The sequence below is a fragment of the Pseudochaenichthys georgianus genome, chromosome 22 (assembly GCF_902827115.2).
Source record: "Pseudochaenichthys georgianus chromosome 22, fPseGeo1.2, whole genome shotgun sequence".
Classification (NCBI taxonomy): Eukaryota; Metazoa; Chordata; class Actinopteri; order Perciformes; family Channichthyidae; genus Pseudochaenichthys; species Pseudochaenichthys georgianus.
In genome coordinates this window covers 17,150,977-17,173,357 of record NC_047524.1, presented here as the reverse complement: position 1 = coordinate 17,173,357, position 22,381 = coordinate 17,150,977, and the positions used below count along the sequence as shown (strand labels likewise).

Sequence of the window (22,381 nt, the reverse complement as noted above, 5' to 3'; positions counted from 1 at the left end):
TACTAGTGTGTAAGTGTAGATTATTGTTCTGTCTTTGCAAGTCACACCAAAGTTATGAATGTCATATCTGAGCATTGACTCTGTTTGTCTTTGGCTCAACAAAGACTGCTTCATTGGCATCCAAAGCTAATATCACACTGAATCACGATGTGGATCATGGTGCAAGTCGATAGAATGTACTCAAGTGTTTGCATGTCTTGCATTTGTTTGACATTATTATGTTGTTTGAAGTTGTACTGACATTATTTGCTTTGCACTGCTTATGGTGCATGGCTGAACAGTACTATGGAAATAAGAAATATGCTGGTGGATGATGCTTTTGATCAAGCCTTCACATCATGATCACACAGCAATCCTCTGACCTTATGAGCTAGGCAATCATTGTCTGAATGGTAGTAAATAATTAGACGTTGTGTAAGTGTGTGGGCTTTTATTTACCTCACTGCAGCTGTATAGTTTTAGGCTGAGGCTACACATTCAAACCCAAACTCAAAGTATCACAGCTGTAGTGCAGAAGAATTGCAAGAGCATTCTAAGATGTGGTTTTGGAGACGGGAAACGTTTGTGGGTGAAAATACAACTTAAAACAAAGTGTTTGTTCCTTATCTGTCTGAGCCTGCAGGAAACTCTGTGTGCATTGTGTTGTAAGGTCTCAGCTTCCTGTTTGCCGTTGTTTCTCCCCTCACTCGTTCTCCCTCTCCCTTTCTCTCCCCCCCCTTTTCCCACCACCTGCGCTGTGAGTGATAGAGTTTTATTCCCCATGGTAGGAGGACAACATCTGGTCAACTCCCCGAAACACGTCATGTCGCAATCTCGACTCCCATGCTGTCACCTCTGGCAGCTGTGAGTCACCAATCGTCCTGTTCCTTAATCCAAGGTAAATGTCTAACACAGGAAACAGTCTTTAAATATCTCCACATCCAAAGAGTATTTCCTGTAACAGCCACATTTATGATCACATATCAACCTGTACGCTTCTCTTTAATGCTACGAATGCATACATGCACAGTATATGCACAGCGCTTTGCAAGGTTCACATTTATCTGACCTTGTGCAGCAGATGTCAGCACTGTGCTGATATGTTGTACTGTGAACATGTTGTTGGTTCTGAATTCTCACGCTCTTCCCTTTGCATAGATATGCAGAAATGTATCCTGACATAGATTTATAGAGGTAATCTGCTTAGTAAGGGTCTCTCAATGTGTGCAGTTTAGGGATCACCCCAACATGAACACTTCAAAATGCACTCCACTCATTTTGACTGAATCATTTGAATTCATTCCAATATATTCATTAGGATGAGCTGTCTCACTTAACTATTATCTATAGATGGTAAACATGTAGTGAGTGACTCATTTGTACTATCCCATCTCGAATCTGACAACAATAGATAAATCTGTCATATAGGTGTTAAAAGATTAGGCTCCTCCTTAAGCCAGAGATCAGCATGGCACAGGCTGGGGGGGGGGAACAAGTGGCTGACACAGAGATGAACCGATAAACAACCATTTGCATAACATTTCCTGCATAACGTCTCATAGGCTCTTAAGTGGTGAGAATTAGAGCAGGATGGCTGCTTCCAGACTGGGATCTCACATAATGGAGATACTGTTTCTCTTCTCCTTCAGTTCCAAGGTGTGACTTCAGGGTCAGGACCAGGACACTCTGTCCCTTGCTATACATAAATGCAACATCATCTCTGTTTGCAAATTCATGTCAAAGGTCCTGACCGGCTACATGGATACAGTTAGAATTTGGTGAGCTTTTAACCCTTCTGCTGATGCACAAATACACATGTTTGCATCATACAGAAACATAAAAATGTATGGGACAATATCATATTGTCAATATTTTAGAGACCCTCCAAAAATGTCCATTTCTTTAGGGGAGCTCATAGGAGCAAAGTTTTCCCATGTCTCCCCTGTTGAGCAGTTAGCCTATAATCTTTACCATGTTCATTATCTTAGTTTAACATGTTAGCATGTATTTGCTCATTAGCAGTAAACATAATGGACATGGAGATGTCAGTTAAATTAGTGATACAAAAAGTATACTATTTGTACAAATAAAACATTTTGACTTGATGATGGTTCTACAAGAGTCATTACAATTAATCCTGAGGGGACTATAAATGTAGGCTAGTTGATAAAAAAACAAAAACAATAACTAATTGTTGTTGAAACTTCCCCAACAAATCACAAAGTTAACTTCATTGTGGTACTACAACAATAGCCAGGCCATTAGAGTTTATCCTCTGTGGACCAGATCTTTTTGGCAATCCATCCAATCGTTGAGCTTTTTCAGTCTGAGGCTAAAGTCCTGATATTGCCCAAAGAAGTGTGTTAAAGTGTGGGGTTAATCAGATTCACTGAAATATGTTTTAGGTTGACTTTTTTTTTTCTGTCCAGGGATTACAGATGAAAAATAGCCTCCTGGCTAACTCTGGCACATTTACAGAAATGTTCATTAATGTGCACTGTCCCTGTTAAATAAATGAATAAATAAATAACCACCATTCCCACCATGTATCTCTAGATTATTATCATCCTTCCATGGACAACTCAAATCACCTTATGAAGCATGAAGTGATTCATGGGAATTCAGACCTGTGTGTACTCCCCCCCCCCCCGGCCTTCTTGACATGTAGCCAGCAGGAAAGCATAAACGTCTGTAAAAACATTGTAATTGTGTGAATGAGGATATACAGTATGGTGCCTTCCCTTTTTGTTGGATCAGTGCATTTGCAGTTAATCTGAATTAATATATAAACCAGTATTGTATCATTTTGATCTGGACCAGCTTAGGGTAAGTCAGCATGTCCCAATTTTTAAGTAAAGCTTAAGTGTTTTGGGGCTTTTGTTGGCCAGCAAGCAGACCTGTCATTTAGTTACTCCTGCTCCATTAAACCCTGGCATGAGTGCAGAAGCAGCGACTAAAAATCCCACTTTAACCCTCCTGACTGGGGGTCTGTCCTCGCGCTCCACGGTACGGTAACCCTGCTCCAAACAGCCAAACCTTCAATTGATCTGCCCGGGTGACTGTGACTATTAATCAAATTAAATTAATAAATTGAATCATTTAATCACATTTCAAGGCCTGAGATTTATTATCTTCTCAATAAGCTTCTTAGTGACGGGTCCATTGACACAAACAAAAACAGTTTTCGTTATTAATGGATTATTCCACAATTTCACAGTTATTTCTGTGTATGCGGCTTTATCTGTTTCTTCTGAATTTAGGAAGGCCGGGCAAGTGTGGACTAGATATCTGATATTTCTGTTCTTAATTCAAATAAAAAATGTCACTACTTGTTTGTAAATGTTGCAATGCCACTGCCTATCAAATCTGCTCAAAGGCTGCATAAACATGCCTGGTGAAGAAAACTCCAACTGTCACTGTCAACTTTCATTGTTTTAATTAAGCGATGAATGAATAAGAAAACAAAAAAACTCCTAAGAATATTAAAACCATTTGTTAGTGGCTTGTAAAGACAGATGGCAGCATATGTTATTATTCATGGGAAATAGGTTTACAGTTCCTTTGGTTTTAAGTCTTTGGGTTATATTTGCCGCATCTCATTCAGATTATAACTAAGTCTGATAACGTCACTATAGTATTTACAGTTTTCGCACAGTTTGTCATTTTGGTAAAAAAATATTTGTTGTTTCTTGCCAAGAGTTGGATGAGAGGGACTATATTCTTATCTAACTCTTAGTCTTCCAAAGCAGTTTTTTATCAATATCATTTGAAGTGAACCACAATCAGGTGTGTCTTCACAATGGGTATTTATTATAATGGGTGGATTTCCACATATTATTTTTATTTTATTTCATTCCATCTTTATTTTGAACAGATAAAAAAAAAAAAAAAAACAATTTAATTTGTATATATTCAATGATATTTATCAAAAATATATTTAACAAAAATAATAATGCGTATTAATTCCCACCCCTTACTCAACTGCTGATATTCCATAAAATAATTTCTTACTGTATAATGACTGCTATTATATTGATATATATTAACAACAATATATATTACATTTACACATACATTTATAATTACATTTCACTTATCACTATATCTTTCCAAGAAAGTACTTTGGTACATCCTTTTTAAACTGATTAATGTGTTTAATGCTTTGGTTTATGTATGTATATATCTGTTATGATTTTCACAGTTTCTGTTTCAGTTTCAGTGTAGAGCTTAATGTAATATGTCTGTCAAAAGTAGGACATTAGTCATTAGACATTAGTTGAGGAAACACCTAAAAAGAACATTTGTAGGTGTGGCAGGCAGGTGTGGTGACGTTTTTTAAAGCTGTAACAATCTTGAGAAGACATGTTCTTTATAAGCTATCCAATGATGATGATTGCAGATACACAAGCAAATCAACATCAGTCCCTGAACGTCTCAATGTTTGATCCGATGCATGACAGGGAACTGATAACAATATCACCAGAGGTCTCAGCCTTTGGCCTTTGAAGAATCTGTTTTTTCATTTATTTTAGTTTCAATTGGCTCCACATCAATCCTCACAGCAGCATATGTTCTCATAGAGCCCGATTACCATCTATTTAAACAGGAAACTGTGTCCCAATTGGCTACATTACATTTTTCTTTTCAAAGGGACAACACTTTGGACTCAGATTGAAAATGAAAGAGAAAGAGTTTGAAAAGTTTACATGGTTATGTGGATGAGATTGTTAATTCATTAATTACTCAAAAGGCTTTTGTTTTGGTCCATGAAGTTCCAGAAAAAGAGAGTTGGCAGAATATTAAAGAGGTCTATGGCCAATTTCACAGTCTGAAATGACTGAAATTAAAGAAAAAATTAAGTGAGAAGAACACAGATGTTGAATCAACAACACAAACTGATCTCACAATCAGTGCTAAAAGACACTTACAAACAGATAGATACTACAATAACAATACTGCAAATACACTGTATTCCCAAGATATAAGCCAGCATAATTGCTTTGGTGTGATATTGCAGCACACAGTCTTGACTGTGACGTGAGTGTTTGTTTCACTGTAAAATGACATAGTGAATATCCAACAACCTCTGTGAGTGTGTGGGAAACAGAGCTGCCTTTCCTGTTCTTTGAGGGAAAACACTCCAGAGGAAAATGGCAGGAAGCCTCCAGGGCCTTTTGATTCACGCTGAAAAGTGAGTACCTGAGCTTAGACTCCTCATAATGTCAGGGACATCTGGGGATGGAAATATCAAGCCGTGGGTAGGAAAGTCCAACAAGGTCATTTAAAAAGTCCCTAACTAAATAGTACAGTTTTGGTTTCACATTTTAAACTTCTAATTAACTTCTATTACAGCTTGTGTCTGCCGTCTAGAGCATTATCCCTCATTTGCGATGCTTCTACTTAAGGCCTTATCCTGCATAAAACACATTAGTTATATTATAAATATTAATCCTTAAGTGTAATTAATTGTGTAAAATAATCCATCAAAATGTAGGGCATATTTTGAGGCATGTACGGCAATTACAGATTAAAAATGTCACTGAATCTACAAAACATCACCCTTTTTAATATTCCCTAAGAATATTTTGACGCGCTTGTTGTTCCACTGTACATTCAGCAGCCACCTACTGCAGAGGGAAGTGTTGCGCAATCATTTTATTTTTGGCATCCTGATAGAAGAGTAGCCTCATTCAATATGTAAGCATAGCAAAGAGTTGGTCAATCATTCTGTTTCACCGACTGCTATGCAAACAGTGTGTTGTTTTAACCAAAACATGAACCTGTTCCTCTCTGCAGAGTCTAATTAATGCTGTACCCAGTTAGGATATTGTGTTTAATAACTCTCTTACACTTCTGACTTTACATTTAATATGTCATAGAAAAAATGTAAACTGACTGATTAAAGGGGTAACAAATGAAGAAATAGGAAATAAAATGCTGCTTTAAATGGCGATTGCATGCCAAATGTCACTGTGGCACTGCACAAGGCACTGAGAACACCCCCACCTGCTTCACACAATCGTTCCGCCTTCACAAACTTAACCCCGTAAGAGGTTTTATATGGCTTCACAATGTTAGATCGACTGTGGTTGTTACCATGTATGCTGCCAAAGTTAAACAGGCCAACATCGAACGACACACTCAGCACCTCCTGATGCTCATGCTGAGCCATATGCAGAAGTGAAAGAGCTTTATGATGCCTAACTGAATTTGACTCAGATGTTTCCTAGCATTCCTGCAAAGCAGACCAGGAAGCATATGCACAGCCTGCTGCCTCTCCTCCTCTAATACTTGTCAGCTCAAATATGCTTTTGACAAATGTTTATTTCATGTGTAAGGGGCTGAGAGGCAGGGTAGTGGGAGGCACCTACATTCCTAACAGGTGGCTCCACCCTCTCCCAATTAGCAGTATTGGGAGCAGGTGTGGAGACCTTTTGGTCCGGCTCCGTGTGGATTTGATGTTCCACTATCGTTGTGCGTACAGGTCGTACTGAGAACACATCCAAACTCTGCTGAACCAGTTCCGTGGTTTTGCTTTGGATAGCCCTGGACCGTATTCAACTTCGGCCCCCTCATTGTCTGGAGAAGAGGGGAACACAACCGCGTGAGTTCCTGCCCGGGGATAAAGTGCTTGTCCTGGTCCCCACCACTGAACACACATTTTTGGCATCGTGGCAAGGGCCCCCCATGGACCGGATGGGTGGCAGAGGAGGTCGAGGAATGGGCGGCCCACCAGGCGGCAAGAAGGTTAGGAGGGACCATCGCCAGGAGCGAAGACAGCGACCCTACTAAAGATACACTTCTTGACTGTTCTTGAAGGCTTTATTGCTACCAAACTCAAAAATACCTTCCAAAACACAAAGGCTAACGGACCAATAACCGACTTACCAGCTTACCAGCTTACCCAAAACGTGTTCTTACACTGGAAGCCTCCTGCTCCCTCCATGTGCCACACAAAACTGAACAACTCTGGCCGTGTCTCAATTCAGGGGCTGCATCCTTCGGAGGACGCAGTTCACGTAGACCGGGGCTGCGTCTCACTTCGGTTATTTTTCATTTTCTCGCTCTTCAGTCTCGGTATCACCGGAAGTTGATTTTTCTGCGCCATCTTGAGTAGCGTCCCAGTGGCCTTATTTGTGCCAGAGGACTGAGGATCGAGGAGCGATAACAGAGGAGCGATAATCGAGGAACCACCAGACCATCCTCCGGTGAAAATCTCAGACACTCGCCACGCCCCCTTACTGTGTATCGCTCACTGATTGGACGATGCAGCGCATGCTGATCTGATGCTTCTTGACATGAGAGCAATTTCCCAGCGGAGTGAAGAAAACACATGAAACTCACGGGAGTCACAACTCAGTTTACAGTGTTTTGTTTCAATTAATGTATAATTTAGTTACAAATATGTGATATATCTGAACAACAAAGTGGTCAAAAATCTTTTTATTCATTTATTGGAAAAATGTTCATGATCGCTTTTTTTGTTTTACATTTTCATTTATTGTCATTTCCATTCAGTCAGTCATTAAGTGCTATTAAAATGTTAATTTTTTCTACATATCCACACAAACAAAGTGTGCAGTCCAATGAATGTTAATCTAACTGGGTTTTGATAATATATCTCTTTTTCTTCTCTCAATTATATTATTTATATTGTGCACTCTAATCAATATTAATCAAACTATTGTTCGTTTTATCTACAAAGCTTACAATCGACAAAGACCCTTTTTTTCTCATTTTTAACAACAAAATACAAGCAAATGTACAAGCAAGGCATCACCTTGTGCTTTGAATGACATCCAAATGTAAAGCTCTCAGTCACTAAATATCGCACCATTTCCACATTCAAGCATACATTTCTCTGTGTAATGCTTGAAAACAATAAAATAAAGACAAAAACAATATAGGGAGAAAAAGTGGTTCGCATACAGTTGCTACAAAGTTTACAAATACCCATACAGTATCTAATGTCAAACGGAAAAATAACATACACAATATCAATAACGGATGTATAATGACAGAAAAACAAGCTTTGTAGAGCTAAAACTGAAATGAAAACGTGTTGTCAGGAGTATTTCTCCTGTCAGTCTGGGCCTACGGGGACGTGGAGGCGCACGTGTAAAACTGTTTTGAAGACCAATTTAGATAGTTTTCAGTCCTGCAAAACAATATCCGTACACCAAAGCAGACCCTAACTGTAAATATTATTAAAACATTTGTTTAAATCAATGTGTCACGAGAACAAATTTGAACATGATATACATACATTTCACAACATATTATGGATACACTAAATTGCCACTTGGGAAAAGACATAGTGAGCTGGATACAGAGACCATCCTCTGAACAAGTAGAAAGGCCATGGATCTCTCAGGCTGTCATGCATGTTGTCGAGTGTTAATACGTTGTTGTTTTTTATCTTCAATACATAAATAATTTTCAAAGCTTAAAATGTACACCCCTCTAACATAGTTCTATGTTTTCATACAACCACAAATTACATGATAAAATATAAACATGATACCAGCACAGACACAGTGACCTGAATGATTTTTGGCACACCAGATATCCACAATCTAGACCCACTGTGGGTGATTTCAGCCAAGTTAGGGTACTTCAAGATCATCTGGATATCTGGATTTTGGCCATGGTAAGCAACAGCCTATAACAGCTGAAAAAGGCTTAGTGCAAAAACTAAAATGTTGCAATACAGCATGCAATGGAACCTGCAGTTATACCTGCACGGATATCAAATATCTCCTTACCATTACAATGCGACATCAGAGAAACATTGCTCAATAATAAGAATTGCTGGGAACTAAAATCACACCAACCCCACAGGGTTCTCAACTAACTAATATCCTTTAAATGATATATTTTTTTGTAACATTTTCTGATAGTAGAAAAATAGCTCAACAGCCTTGTGTAACGTAAAGTTAGGGACTTGTGTCAATAAGAATCCAAATATTCACTCTGTGAATAAATCAGAGTGGAAATGCAGATTTTGCACTCAGTCAAGTAACTCACATGTTCTGGCTGTCCTACAAAAGGCCACAGGAACTCTTGATGCTAAATGTCCTATATAGTTTTATATATATATGCCTAAAAACTTCCTTTCAACAGACGTAAGACGGAACCATTTGATTAACGGAGGTACAGCAGTGACAGACTGCTAGCTGAGTGAGTGAGTGGTTCTCTCCGGTTGTCTGAGGAAGGAAGGCCGTCCCTGTTAAAGTTCTCCAGGTTTCTGGTTGCAGTTGGCACACACACGCACAGGGTGGTCCCAGCCGCGCGAAGGGACCGCCCGGCGCTCGGGGGAGCAGTCGTCACACACTCCTTGGCCACAGGCGCGACAGTGGTGCTTGGACAGCTTGGCAGTGAAGTCGCGCTGGCAGTTGTGGCAGGACAGGATGTCCTGGTCAGGCACCCAGTAGGCAGGACGGGCCGCATCTTTCACTAGGCCTGGAGGGTCACAAGTAACATAAATACACACACAGTACAGTACACCAGCACCAATCAGGTATAGTATAAGGTAACACTTTTACATTTGCAAAACATATGGTTGTAACTTTATATTTCTGAGATTTAACTGCTCGACCTTTTGGGAAATATGCCTATTGGCTTTCTTGCTGAGAAGATCTACACACTGTAAATCTGTTGAGTTGAAGGAGAACTGCACACAAACTAGTCTACGTAATTAAGCAACAGTGAATGTTATCGACATGTCCTGCCAAAAGTGAGGCTGCTGAAAGGAATTATGGGAAGGCCAGTGTCTTTAGCATATAATACATTCAACTAGCTTTTATCATGCCAGTGACTAAGATGCTCCCAGGTCATTTCACTAAGTTAGAAACCTTGCTAACCTTCATAACCATTCAACCACAGCCCTGCACTATATCTATTGGTGAAGAACAGATATGGACAAACTGATGGAAAACACTGCGACACTGTGGAGGATATCAAGTTATCATTGCAGAAAGGAAACTGATATTTCCTATTAGTTATATATTGTTTGTTTTCTCTGTACAAACACTGAAGTTTAAAAGTGGCAAGGTTACATTTTTGGAGGGGGGGTTATTTCCAGGGTATTTTCATGGCAGGTAGCAATAACTTTCTTGAACTTCCACTGGTTGCCTGGCAACTGCTTCCGGCCAAGAAATAATCCGGCTCATAACCTCCACATAAAATGTGAATTTGTCTCAAAGAAGTCCTTTAAGTTAGAGGCCTTTTTCTAATTTAAATACCATGCTTATTTTTCCTCACTACTGTATGAAGTGCACCACAATTTCAAGTCCTTGGCTGTTTTAAGTGGCAGTATCCATGGAAACATGTATTTTGTTGAGGTTGGAGAAGATCTTGCTTTGAGGTTTTTTGGGGTGGAGAAGTTTTCAGCAGGATATCAGGTTAGCACATTTATATTCATATATGCTTTTTACATACTAAGAGAGGTCTACAGTGGGCAGCTTAATAACAATAATAAACCACAACTTGTGTTTCAAATTAAACAAATAGTTTTTTCCAAATATGTTCAAGACATGAGCAAAACAACAATCTAGCAGGGGGAAAAAGGGCTATGATTTATGGTGTGTGTTTCAGTAAGAACCATATTTATTCTAACCAACTCTTTGCAATCTCTTCCCATGTATCAAAGCCAGTTTTCCAAATCCAAAACACATTGGATTATATTGTCAGAAACGTGTCATGTGAGGTCATAACAACGTCTCAGAGTTACCGAACCAAAGTGCATTCCACACATTGGGTGTCGATGAGCAATCTGTATGCATGTCAGGTCAAGAAACCTCATTACACTTATATAATGAACCTAAAAATGTAATGAATAAACAGGTTAACTGGTTATTTCTCTCACCTTTGCACTAATGATTAAGACTTATCATTAAACATTAGGTAACAGAACATGGAAGCACTGCACTGACATGTCATGAGGAGATTGTCAGAGGCAGTTTTAGGTTTAGTAGTGAGCATGTGTGGGTGGAAGTAGTCCATGATTTTTTGTGTTCATTGGAAAGAATAACAAGGTAGAGACAAATGTCAGTATTTAATTCCTGCTTAAATTACAGTCACTCAGCCTAATAACTCCAGTTGAAGAAACAGAACACACTAGGCAGGCCGGGAATCATTTGGACTGTGAGATGTTGGTAACAGCACAGGCTCTACTACATCCAAGCCATAACAGCATCTATTATTCCTTATTAGGAGTCAGACTCCTGCATATCATCAGTGAGAGTTCAAACTAGAAACAAGACCTCACTGCTTGTCTTTCTTAGTGTAAATAAACACTTTACGCCTCTGCCACCAGAGGGCATTGTGTCCATTCACTCACATCTACTGGGTCATTTTTTCCTGTTACCTAACACTCCTGTTCAGATGTTGTTTTGGACAACACTCACCAAGTGGGATGTCATAGCAGTGACCACGACCCCAAGGTGTTGGTGACCGCTTCTCCAACCTTCCTGGCCAGAGTTCCACCTTCTCCTCCTCCTGCTCTTTCTCAAGCATCTCTGGATAAAGAAAATATATTTCACCCAAATGCCACACAAAAGAGGAAACACTAAAAACATTTGACATTGTCGAGAGTGTGTGTGTGTGTACCTGCGTATGAAGCCCTCTGCTCAAAGCAAACGTCACAGACTCTGACGGGGCGAGACCCCAGCCTCTCTCAGGGACGGGGGCAGCTTTGGCGGAGCAGCCGTCACAGAAGCCCTCCCCACAGGCACGGCAGTGATGCTTGGTGTCGTTGTCGTGGAAGACTATTTTACACTTATGGCACACCTCGTATTGGAAAAAAATACAAAAACAACAGAAGCTGTTATTGACCAACGGCTCGTGGAAAGACGACACAATCTTTTTTTATCTTAGTGTTATCTTATGACCAGCATAAACATATATTGTGTAATAGTCACAGAGCTCCACAGACAGTAAACACAGCTCTGGAGAGGGAAAGTGTTTGACTTGGCTGTCGGTGGTGGCCAGCAGAGGGTGGGGCTGTGTGTGTCACTCACCAAGATGAGGGAGTTGGGTTTCCAGTAGGCTGGGGCGATCTGATCCGTCAGCCAGGAGGTGACGGCCTTGGCAGGCTTCACACTGAGCTCTGACACAGACTGGGCCACTAGGTTGACTCCATCCAGAAGACGCTGCGCTGCATTGCTGTTGTCCTTTAAAAAGCCATCCGACTGCAAAAAGCAGACAATGTTTTTAAGTAGATATAAGGTCCCATCTACCCAAATCTCTAGGTCTCTAGAATGACAGATAATTAAGAAAATATAATCAGATGAATTAATAAAAGAGCTCGTTTCTCTTACCCCCGGCCATACATGCTGGATCTCAGTGCGGACCACCGTATCCACAGGGTCCTGGTTCCCATACCAGAACTGACGGCTCCGATAGATCACTCCACAGTTGGGACATTCAATAACGTACCTAAACATAGAGTAGAAACATGAATGTACAAATCTTTGTGACAATATTAATAGAAAATGTCTGAGGGATTACTTGGACCATGTAAAATAATGTGAAAGGTGAATCTGCAATTATTAGTCATTTAATACATTTGCTGACTGACTCATTTCATTTCATTTCAAACCTTTATTTAACCAGATTGGTCCCATTGAGATCATAGATCTCTTTTCAAGGGAGACCTGCAAATATGACTAACTGTGAAGGTAATTTCTCATGCCAATACTGAAACGTCCTGCTTCTCTCTGTTTCACATCATAATAAACTGCCTATCTTAAGATTTGGACAAACAAAACAAGCCATTTAAAGACAATCACCTTGGACTTCGGGGAACTAGGATCAATATCTCACTGTCTTTGGACATTTAATAGAACAAACAACTTGTCAATTAATCTAGAAATTAATAAGTGGATTAATCGATAATGAAAGTAATTATTAGCTGCAGTCCTAGATAATACCAAAATGAGATATTAGGTGAGAGTATGAGACACCAGTGCTCAGTAAACAGTAATAAGACCTCACCCTGGCCTGTGACACATGACCCTGCTGTTCATTCAGCTAATACTCACCCAGACCAGGCGTATTTGGCGAGGCCCAACCATGGAGAGTCTGAGGAAGCGGAGGTTTTAGGGATAACAATCACCTCCTTTCCTCCTTCATAGCAAGCCTAAGAGATGCACCACAACATGTATTTATACTCATCAGTCATGGAACAAGAGAAACACACTGTCAGTGGTATAGAGAGAAGGATTAATACTAAGTGATGAGCGACTGTGCGTACCTTGCAGGTGTAAATGCGATTATCATACTGAAGAGTATAACGACAGCGATGCTTCGCCTCATGGCACACTCCTTCTCCCAAGTGGTTCATGCTGTTCTTGCAGCCAGATCTGGGATAAAAATGAAATGTCAAAAATGTTTACAAATCTGGAAACCAAGCGATTGAAGGTAAGATTATAAATGTGTTTCTTGTTAAGAGACGAAGGTACTGACCCACAGCTGAGGCACCGGGTGGAGCAGGTGAAGTACTCATCGGGAAAGAAGCAGCTGTGGGCTACAAGCTCACCTGTAATTTCCCCATTAAAGCGCTCACTTAATGCCTGCGGGAAAAATCAAGGACAACGGATCTTAGCTCGACCAGACATGTTCAGTATTTTACAATCAGAACCTGAGACTTATGAGCTTTAGCTGTTGTGATTCAAAGCTATTTTGTATCGGATTCAGGAACCAGTTTATCAGTAAATGTTGTTTATATTCTGTTCAGTGCTGGCTTCACAACACCAACCAGCTAGTCTGAAGCAGGCAGGAAGCTGACTGCTATCCAAACTGTATACAGCCCTACCTGCAGGGCTTTGAAGATCACCACGGGGGTGCGTGGGGAGCGGGTGGCGTTGTTGTCAAGGAGCTGCTCCAATTTATTCTGCAGGCCGCGGAAATCAGTCGGGGGGGTGAGAGTCTGCGTGCCCCAGTACTGCACAGAGCTGAAGGCCTCTGGGAAACGGGAAAGCTTCTTGAAGCGGCTCAGACAGCAGACGATCTACTGACTCCAATGACTTATCTAAAAACAAGACAGAGTGTAATCAGAATGATGTGTTGAAAATCCCTCAGCATCTGCATCAGATAGAACAATAACTCATCATCTCTTGATCTCAAAATGATGCATTTCTCTGTCCTTATTCTGGTAAAAGAGAGAATAATACTGTTAAAAACATTGTTAATATATCTAATAACAAACATGAAGCTCACACAAAAAACATACATGTGTTGTCCCAAGTCTGTAGGCTTATCAGTGTTCCTTCATATTAAATAAATATTTACTACAAAACACGTGCACTTGAAACTCCATAGCAAGAAATGCTAATCGTGTTTTTTCTCCTTCATAAACAGTGACTAGATTTATTGAATTTCACACATTAGAAACAGGTTTTCAGGAATGTATGAGTTGTAGCAGCTGGACTTTAGCATTAAAACAAACTGACATTTTCTTTGAAGTGACTACTACTATCACTTTTGACCTAACTTGACAGAGTGCAGTTTTCCTTTGATTCCAAAAAGTATGCTTTCCACATTTGAAGACAAGTTGGGAATGCAGATTGCTACATCCAGTGGTGTTGGGGTAGGCTGTAGAAAACATGTGCTTACCTATAATTATCTGCTCTTAGTTTACTTTAAAAGGCACACCCTCTCGTCCCTGACTGTGATGCACACCTACATTCTTTGTGATAGAGTCACTATGTATTGTTTAATGGAACCATTTGGACTCCATCCATTACTAGTTGGACCTTAGAGAAGCAGAAAGTGTTTAGATGTTGTACCTGAGCCAAGCAGCTTAGTGTGGACTGTCTCATGGAAGATGACCACTGCAGGGCCCAAGGTGGACAGAGGGACATCCAGGCCACAGCGGGCTGTTGTGGCCTTCAGTTCCTTGGTGAAATGCTTCAGGTAAGCATCCGAGGCATCGCCGAGAAACTTGAACAGGTCATCATGGAGGCGGTCGGCATGGGTGCGGTAGATGATGAGGTCGGATATGGCGAGCACCTTGAGCAAGAGTCGGGTTCTCTGGCCCTGTTTGGAGCTGTTCCCCAGCAGCCCCTCTGTGTCGATGACTACTACTTTCCGGAAGGGGTCAAATGCCGCCCACACACCCACTGTGCAGGACTCTTGAGTGGGAGAAGTTTTAAACACTTCTCTGCCAGTGAAGAACGTGTGGTTCAGGGTGTGAGATTTGCCCTCTCCCGTGTTGCCAAAGATGGACACCACCTTTAGCAGCTGGTCAGGGTTACAGCTCAGGCTCTTCACAAATGAAGATTCATCTTTTAACTTTGGAGAAACAACAGTTAAGAAGTTACAAATATGTTTGTTAGTAAAGGTATTTGAATTAGGCTCCAATACAAGTGTGCACAACTCACCTGCATTTCCTCATTCTCATCTACCAAGAGGAAACTGAAAATCTTCTCCAGGAGTTTTGCTCTCTGAGATTTGGCCTCATCTTCTATTTGGACAGCGGGCGAGGCCGGTGTCTTGACAGGGATGACCTCCGCAGGTTTGGGTGGTGGAGGGTAAGATGTCAGCTGGTGTTTCTTCTTGTTGCCTCCACTGTGGGTGCGTTTCTGGCATTCTTGGCACAAGTTAACTTTGCAGTTCTGGCAGCGGACCACAGATCTATTGCATTTGCCATTGTCTCCTTTGCAGTTCTCACAGTAAGGGACATGCCCAGGTCCTATTTGAACACGCTCATGGTTCTTCAGGCGCTCCTGACTGTGGAGCTCTGAGCTCACAACGGACACATTGAAAGCTTTTGCATTCATTACACTCAAATGCAGCCTCCTCAGAGCCACCACACACATAACTCTCTTGACATATTAGGCTAGTATTAACCTCCCTTTTTCTGAAGATGAGCCATGCCCGCTCATCGTTTCTTATAAGCTAAACTTGAATTCAGAACAGTACTTATTGGAAATAGCTTTGACCAATCAGATATTTCCAATAGCAGTAATTGAAAAATGTAAGTGACAACTTAAATTACCAAAAACAATGAAAACATCAATTTAAAACAGCTGCATGGGAACAGGGCTGGTGATTCCCTGAATGTAACAACTTACTTTCACACAATAATACAATAATCAAACTTGTTTTGGCAGCATGAATTTCAAACACTTGTTTAGATAAATAACTAACAGTGAGGCAATGGACCAGAAGCAGCCGTGTCCTTTAGTTACACTTGATATTGGTTTCACCACTATAGTTAGCTTGTTCATGAACCAAAGTTAGCATTTAGCTGCCAGCATAACAGAAGTTAAAATGAAAGGTTGGCGAAAAAATAATACAAAACATGTAGGCCTACAGGTAGCTAGTAGCGACCGAGGACAATGAGCTCTCCCTGAAAAGGATGAATGTGCAAATGTTGATGCTAACAACAGGCTAGCTGGAAACTGACCCTCAGTAGCTCGCTGGCAAACTCGGTAGATAATTTGGCACCAAAGCAGCAAAAACGTCAGCGTTGCTTAGCTTTCAGCTAGTTGGTTTCGACGGATAGTTGTAACTTTTTCCACACAAAATATGTAATTAAAGGCCAGCTAGTCCCAGCAGTTATAGCCGTGCAAACAAGCATCTAGCCTCCAGTCTGTCCACAGAGCTGTAACAAACATATCAACAAAAACAACTACCAGTCGATGTCAAAAGCTCGGATATCAGCGAACTGTTTTGCTTTCAGACGGGAGGGAAATCCGCGCTATTCCGTTTAAAAGTCTTAAAAAGTGTTACTGTTATGTGGATCCTTCCGAGCAGTGGTCATTGTTTTGTTCTTCAGTCCCCCTCCCTGGCAGATTCTCGAGCTACGTTATTTTGTTGCCAGGTCAGATCAGCTGATCAGATTATTTTTCAGTCACAGGGTCAGCGTTGGGTAACGCTCTGTTGCACGATGGGAAACGTAGTTCTTACAGACAGACCCAGCTGAGACGACTGTTTGTGTACATTTGGTGTAAGTAACTAAGTAGATATATACTCAAGTAAGTAGTACTGTACAATTTTGAGAGACTTGATTATTTAAATGATTTGCTTTGTACTTACCCTTCTACGTTAATGTTGTTTTAGTTACTGTACAGATTTTAATTAATGATGTGAAATATAATCAACACTTAAATAAGACTTTAGTTACACCAGAGGTAAATTCACAAGCTCTCTGCAGCATAAGGCAATTAAAATGAACTACACCTAATAACACTCTAATGCACAATAATCGAAACAGAAACATGTAATATGAACATTTGAAATATGCACAATTAGTACATTTACTGTTGGTTCTATATTCTGATGCTACTTTTACTTATGTAATTTTTGATTGCAGGACTTTTACATATAACCGATTATTCCTACACTGGTACTTCTTCTTTAACTTAGGTATAATATCTGAGTACTTCTTCCACATTATGGGAAGGGATTTATGTGCTCCAGAAATCCAACTTGTTTGCTACTCAACTCAAATAACTGATCTTCAAAATGATGACTGCTATTAAACCTGATTTAAAATGTTTTGTGTATGTCTGCAGGGTTTAGCTGTCTGTGTGTTTACACCCAGTCTTAGCTTTAGGCACTCCAACCTCTTGGACGTATATGGATTGCATAATATTGATTAAAATACCACCACAAATATTGCAAGATGGAAACAAGAAGCACAACCATATTTAAGATAATGCATGCAGGGAATATGTTATTTTTTTCTTTTGTGTTGATGAATGCAAACAAAATGTAAAATAATCGTTGGAATAATAAATTGTGGCATTACAGTTGGATGAATTGTATCCTTATAATCACAATCCTTTATTGGCAAACCTTAATTACTGCAATAAAATAAAAACAAATCTGATGACAAAAACATTCCGTGTGGAAGGCAGCTTCAAAGTAATTGTGTGGCAAATGTAAACAAGTCTCAGCACAAGCTTTTTAGACAGAGGATGGATTTAAATGGCCTTTGTCTCGTAAAGTAGCTCTTCAAAGCATCAGCAGGTGACCATTTGTCTTAAATGACACTTTGTGTTTTCCCTCCATTTCTTCCTTGACAGTAGCTTCTACAGCAGGATCTTCATACTTAAAAAATAAAGAAACTGGCAATAAAAGATGTGTTACACCTTAGTGCTTTTATTACAAACAGTTGACACAGCACACAAAAATATGAACAACAAATAAATCATCAAACAAACAAAAGGGAAGACAGAAAAAGAGCAGAATCTACAGCGTTCATTGTGCACTACATTTTTTAGGATTATCACATTTCATTCTATGTGTTTTAGTGCACAAATCACATCCTGGAGAGAAATATTCAGATAGAAATGCATGAATTGTCATACGAGTCCCCAAACAGACCGTGTCCACCAAGCAGAGCACATTAAATCCGCTCTTTGATTCCACATCAGATGAATCTGAAGATTTTCCTCCATCGACCATCACAAAAAGTCTTTAAACGTTTAAGCAGGCTGTGCTTTTATATGTGTTGCCAGTGTGCCTGTGCTTGATGGCAGCAGATACAGCATGGTCAAACACATCTTTGAGGTTATGTTGTGTCAGGGCTGAACACTCCAGATAGTCATGAGCTCTGATCCTGTGTGCCAGCCTTCTTGCCCGGCTAAAGAGCACTGGGCTGGTGCCTCGCTGGTCCAGGTGAACCAGGACGTCCACATTGGTGCAAAGGTCTGACTGAGTTCCAACCAGGACGATGGGAGAGGTCGGGTTTCCGGCTCGTATCTGAGGGATCCATTTGGAGGTGATGTTTTCAAAGGAGAGAGGGTTCACCAGGCTGAAGCAGAGGATGAAGACGTCCACATGGGCATAGCACAGAGAGCGGAGATGGCCAAACTCCTCCTGTCAGATCAAATAATTACACATTATGAGGAAAAGGACTAACTCTGGCAAATAAATCACAGTCACAAGTGGTGTGGAACATTTACCTGTCCAGCTGTATCTATCAGTTTGATGCGAGTTGGAATCCCATTTACATGAACCAAACCTGGAAGTAGAAATCAGTGTTATTGCTGACTCAAACAACCATTAACATTCAAAGAAATGCCTTTACTCACCAGTGAAAACATCAAAAGCTGTTTGGCGGTAATCGCTGTTGTATCCATTGAAGATGTAACTGATAACCATGCTTGTCTTCCCCACAGCTCCATCACCAACCAGCATGCAGCTCAGCTCATCCCTCAATCTGATGGGTTTATCATGTCTCTGACAAGCCATTTTTCTTTGCAGTATCAGCCTACTCCATTATCCAAGCAGTTAGAAAGTCCAGAGAGTAACAGTAAGAGTGAAGCATTACTGTAAAAGACGTCTTCTCCCCCAGGGGCCCGTTGGTGACAATAAAGGAGAGGGGATACCTCAATTTGAAAGAACAAAAGGCGCCCAATCAGATGAGATGTTCCCCAGCACTTTGTCCGTTTCCGTTTGATGGTGATTAACATAGACACTCCCACCTAAACGGGCCGGATCATGCTAAAAGTCAGCTGATTGGACCTTGAATGCCTACTGTAATGAAAGTACAGCAACTGATAATGAGAATTTATGTTGGTAGTGCTATCTATAATATATGGGCTATACTCCTATAGATAACTCTTGGGGCAGGAGAGTAACATATTATAAAGCAAACATAGCCTAACTTTAAAAGTGTATCTTGTGTGATATATGTTTGTGATGAGTACTTTCTAGTTGAAAGGCTTGGAAAAAGTAGGCTAAATGTTTTTAAAAGTAGTGCTATATATTAGCGTTTGCGTATCGCAGTGTCTGTCGTTCAGTAATGTACAAAATTGACCACAGACTGTGCTCAATATTTAACTGCAATACCATTATTTATCCATAGAGGGCGGTGTTGCTCCAGTATTGGCTTTGGCATGATGGCGTCCAATTTACTCTAAAGTAAGTAAGTTAGATGCTGCTTTCAGTTTCCTTTGAACAGACGACTGTATTCACAATTAGTTTAACATATAAGTAGTTTTATGTGTAAAATATCTCGTCTTCAAGGGAGATAGCAATGTCATGTTTCGCCAAATAACTGTTTTTATTTAATAATTAATGTAATTATTTTGTCAGTTCAGCTTTTCATCACATCACACTACCACATCACACATCCTACTTCATTTTTTCTTGGTTGCCACTTTGTCATATTGTTCATGTGTTTTCGACCTATAAATCCATTTTCTGAAGGCAGCTTTATTCTCCTGTGACAAAGGGGCAAAGGGCACAGCTGAGGGTGCATTGTTAGACTGTCACCAGCTGCAGTTTATAGCAGAAACTTCATGTGCCATGTTTCATCCTGCCTCTTTCAGGGTGATTGGGTTCATAAATACACAAAATGATACATTGCAAAATGATGATATGACTATGACTTATGATAGTTATACTATCTGAATGAAAATAATGTGCGGCATTGTAAAATGCACTGCTCTTGATGGTGGTACTAGTGTGTAAGTGTAGATTATTGTTCTGTCTTTGCAAGTCACACCAAAGTTATGAATGTCATATCTGAGCATTGACTCTGTTTGTCTTTGGCTCAACAAAGACTGCTTCATTGGCATCCAAAGCTAATATCACACTGAATCACGATGTGGATCATGGTGCAAGTCGATAGAATGTACTCAAAGTGTTGCATGTCTTGCATTGTTTGACATTATTATGTTGTTTGAAGTTGTACTGACATTATTTGCTTTGCACTGCTTATGGTGCATGGCTGAACAGTACTATGGAAATAAGAAATATGCTGGTGATGATGCTTTTGATCAAGCCTTCACATCATGATCACACAGCAATCCTCTGACCTTATGAGCTAGGCAATCATTGTCTGAATGGTAGTAAATAATTAGACGTTGTGTAAGTGTGTTGGGCTTTTATTTACCTCACTGCAGCTGTATAGTTTTAGGCTGAGGCTACACATTTAAAACCCAAACTCAACATTATCACAGCTGTAGTGCAGAAGAATTGCAAGAGCATTCTAAGATGTGGTTTTGGAGACCGGGAAACGTTTGTGGGTGAAAATACAACTTAAAACAAAGTGTTGTTCCTTATCTGTCTGAGCCTGCAGGAAACTCTGTGTGCATTGTGTTGTAAGGTCTCAGCTTCCTGTTTGCCGTTGTTTCTCCCTCACTCGTTCCCTTCTCCCTTTCTCTCCCCCCTTTTCCCACCACCTGCGCTGTGAGTGATAGAGTTTATTCCCCATGGTAGGAGGACAACATCTGGTCACTCCCCGAAACACGTCATGTCGCAATCTCGACTCCCATGCTGCACCTCTGGCAGCTGTGAGTCACAATCGTCCTGTTCCTTAATCCAAGGTAAATGTCTAACACAGGAAACAGTCTTTAAATATCTCCACATCCAAAGAGTATTTCCTGTAACAGCCACATTTATGATCACATATCAACCTGTACGCTTCTCTTTAATGCTACGAATGCATACATGCACAGTATATGCACAGCACTTTGCAAGGTTCACATTTATCTGACCTTGTGCAGCAGATGTCAGCACTGTGCTGATATGTTGTACTGTGAACATGTTGTTGGTTCTGAATTCTCACGCTCTTCCCTTTGCATAGATATGCAGAAATGTATCCTGACATAGATTTATAGAGGTAATCTGCTTAGTAAGGGTCTCTCAATGTGTGCAGTTTAGGGATCACCCCAACATGAACACTTCAAAATGCACTCCACTCATTTTGACTGAATCATTTGAATTCATTCCAATATATTCATTAGGATGAGCTGTCTCACTTAACTATTATCTATAGATGGTAAACATGTAGTGAGTGACTCATTTGTACTATCCCATCTCGAATCTGACAACAATAGATAAATCTGTCATATAGGTGTTAAAAGATTAGGCTCCTCCTTAAGCCAGAGATCAGCATGGCACAGGCTGGGGGGGGGAACAAGTGGCTGACACAGAGATGAACCGATAAACAACCATTTGCATAACATTTCCTGCATAACGTCTCATAGGCTCTTAAGTGGTGAGAATTAGAGCAGGATGGCTGCTTCCAGACTGGGATCTCACATAATGGAGATACTGTTTCTCTTCTCCTTCAGTTCCAAGGTGTGACTTCAGGGTCAGGACCAGGACACTCTGTCCCTTGCTATACATAAATGCAACATCATCTCTGTTTGCAAATTCATGTCAAAGGTCCTGACCGGCTACATGGATACAGTTAGAATTTGGTGAGCTTTTAACCCTTCTGCTGATGCACAAATACACATGTTTTGCATCATACAGAAACATAAAAATGTATGGGACAATATCATATTGTCAATATTTTAGAGACCCTCCAAAAATGTCCATTTCTTTAGGGGAGCTCATAGGAGCAAAGTTTCCCATGTCTCCCCTGTTGAGCAGTTAGCCTATAATCTTTACCATGTTCATTATCTTAGTTTAACATGTTAGCATGTATTTGCTC

At 40.4% G+C, this 22,381-nt stretch overlaps 1 protein-coding gene and 1 pseudogene across 1 annotated transcript; both read right to left on the bottom strand.

Annotated features, from left to right (window-relative positions):
* Nucleotides 1-7,685: 7,685 nt before the first annotated feature.
* Nucleotides 7,686-15,866, bottom strand: LOC117468165 (zinc finger FYVE domain-containing protein 1-like; annotated as a pseudogene).
* Nucleotides 15,867-18,408: 2,542 nt separating this feature from the next.
* LOC117468130 (rho-related GTP-binding protein RhoV-like) lies at nucleotides 18,409-19,369 on the bottom strand. Its single transcript, XM_034112122.2, has 3 exons — nucleotides 19,026-19,369; nucleotides 18,897-18,955; nucleotides 18,409-18,810 (listed from the first exon to the last, which is right to left on the bottom strand). The coding sequence occupies exons 1-3, from the start codon at nucleotides 19,183-19,185 to the stop codon at nucleotides 18,409-18,411; spliced, it is 621 nt and encodes a 206-aa protein (XP_033968013.1). The 5' UTR covers nucleotides 19,186-19,369.
* Between the last annotated feature and the right edge of the window lie 3,012 nt (nucleotides 19,370-22,381).

Coding starts and splice junctions, on each gene's coding strand:
- LOC117468130 (XM_034112122.2), bottom strand. CDS start 19,185: ATGGCTTGTCAGAGACATGATAAACCCATCAGATTGAGGGATGAGCTG. Junction 18,956..19,025: donor AGCTTTTGATGTTTTCACTG/GTGAGTAAAGGC, acceptor TTCTACTTCCAG/GTTTGGTTCATGTAAATGGG. Junction 18,811..18,896: donor TGATAGATACAGCTGGACAG/GTAAATGTTCCA, acceptor TTGATCTGACAG/GAGGAGTTTGGCCATCTCCG.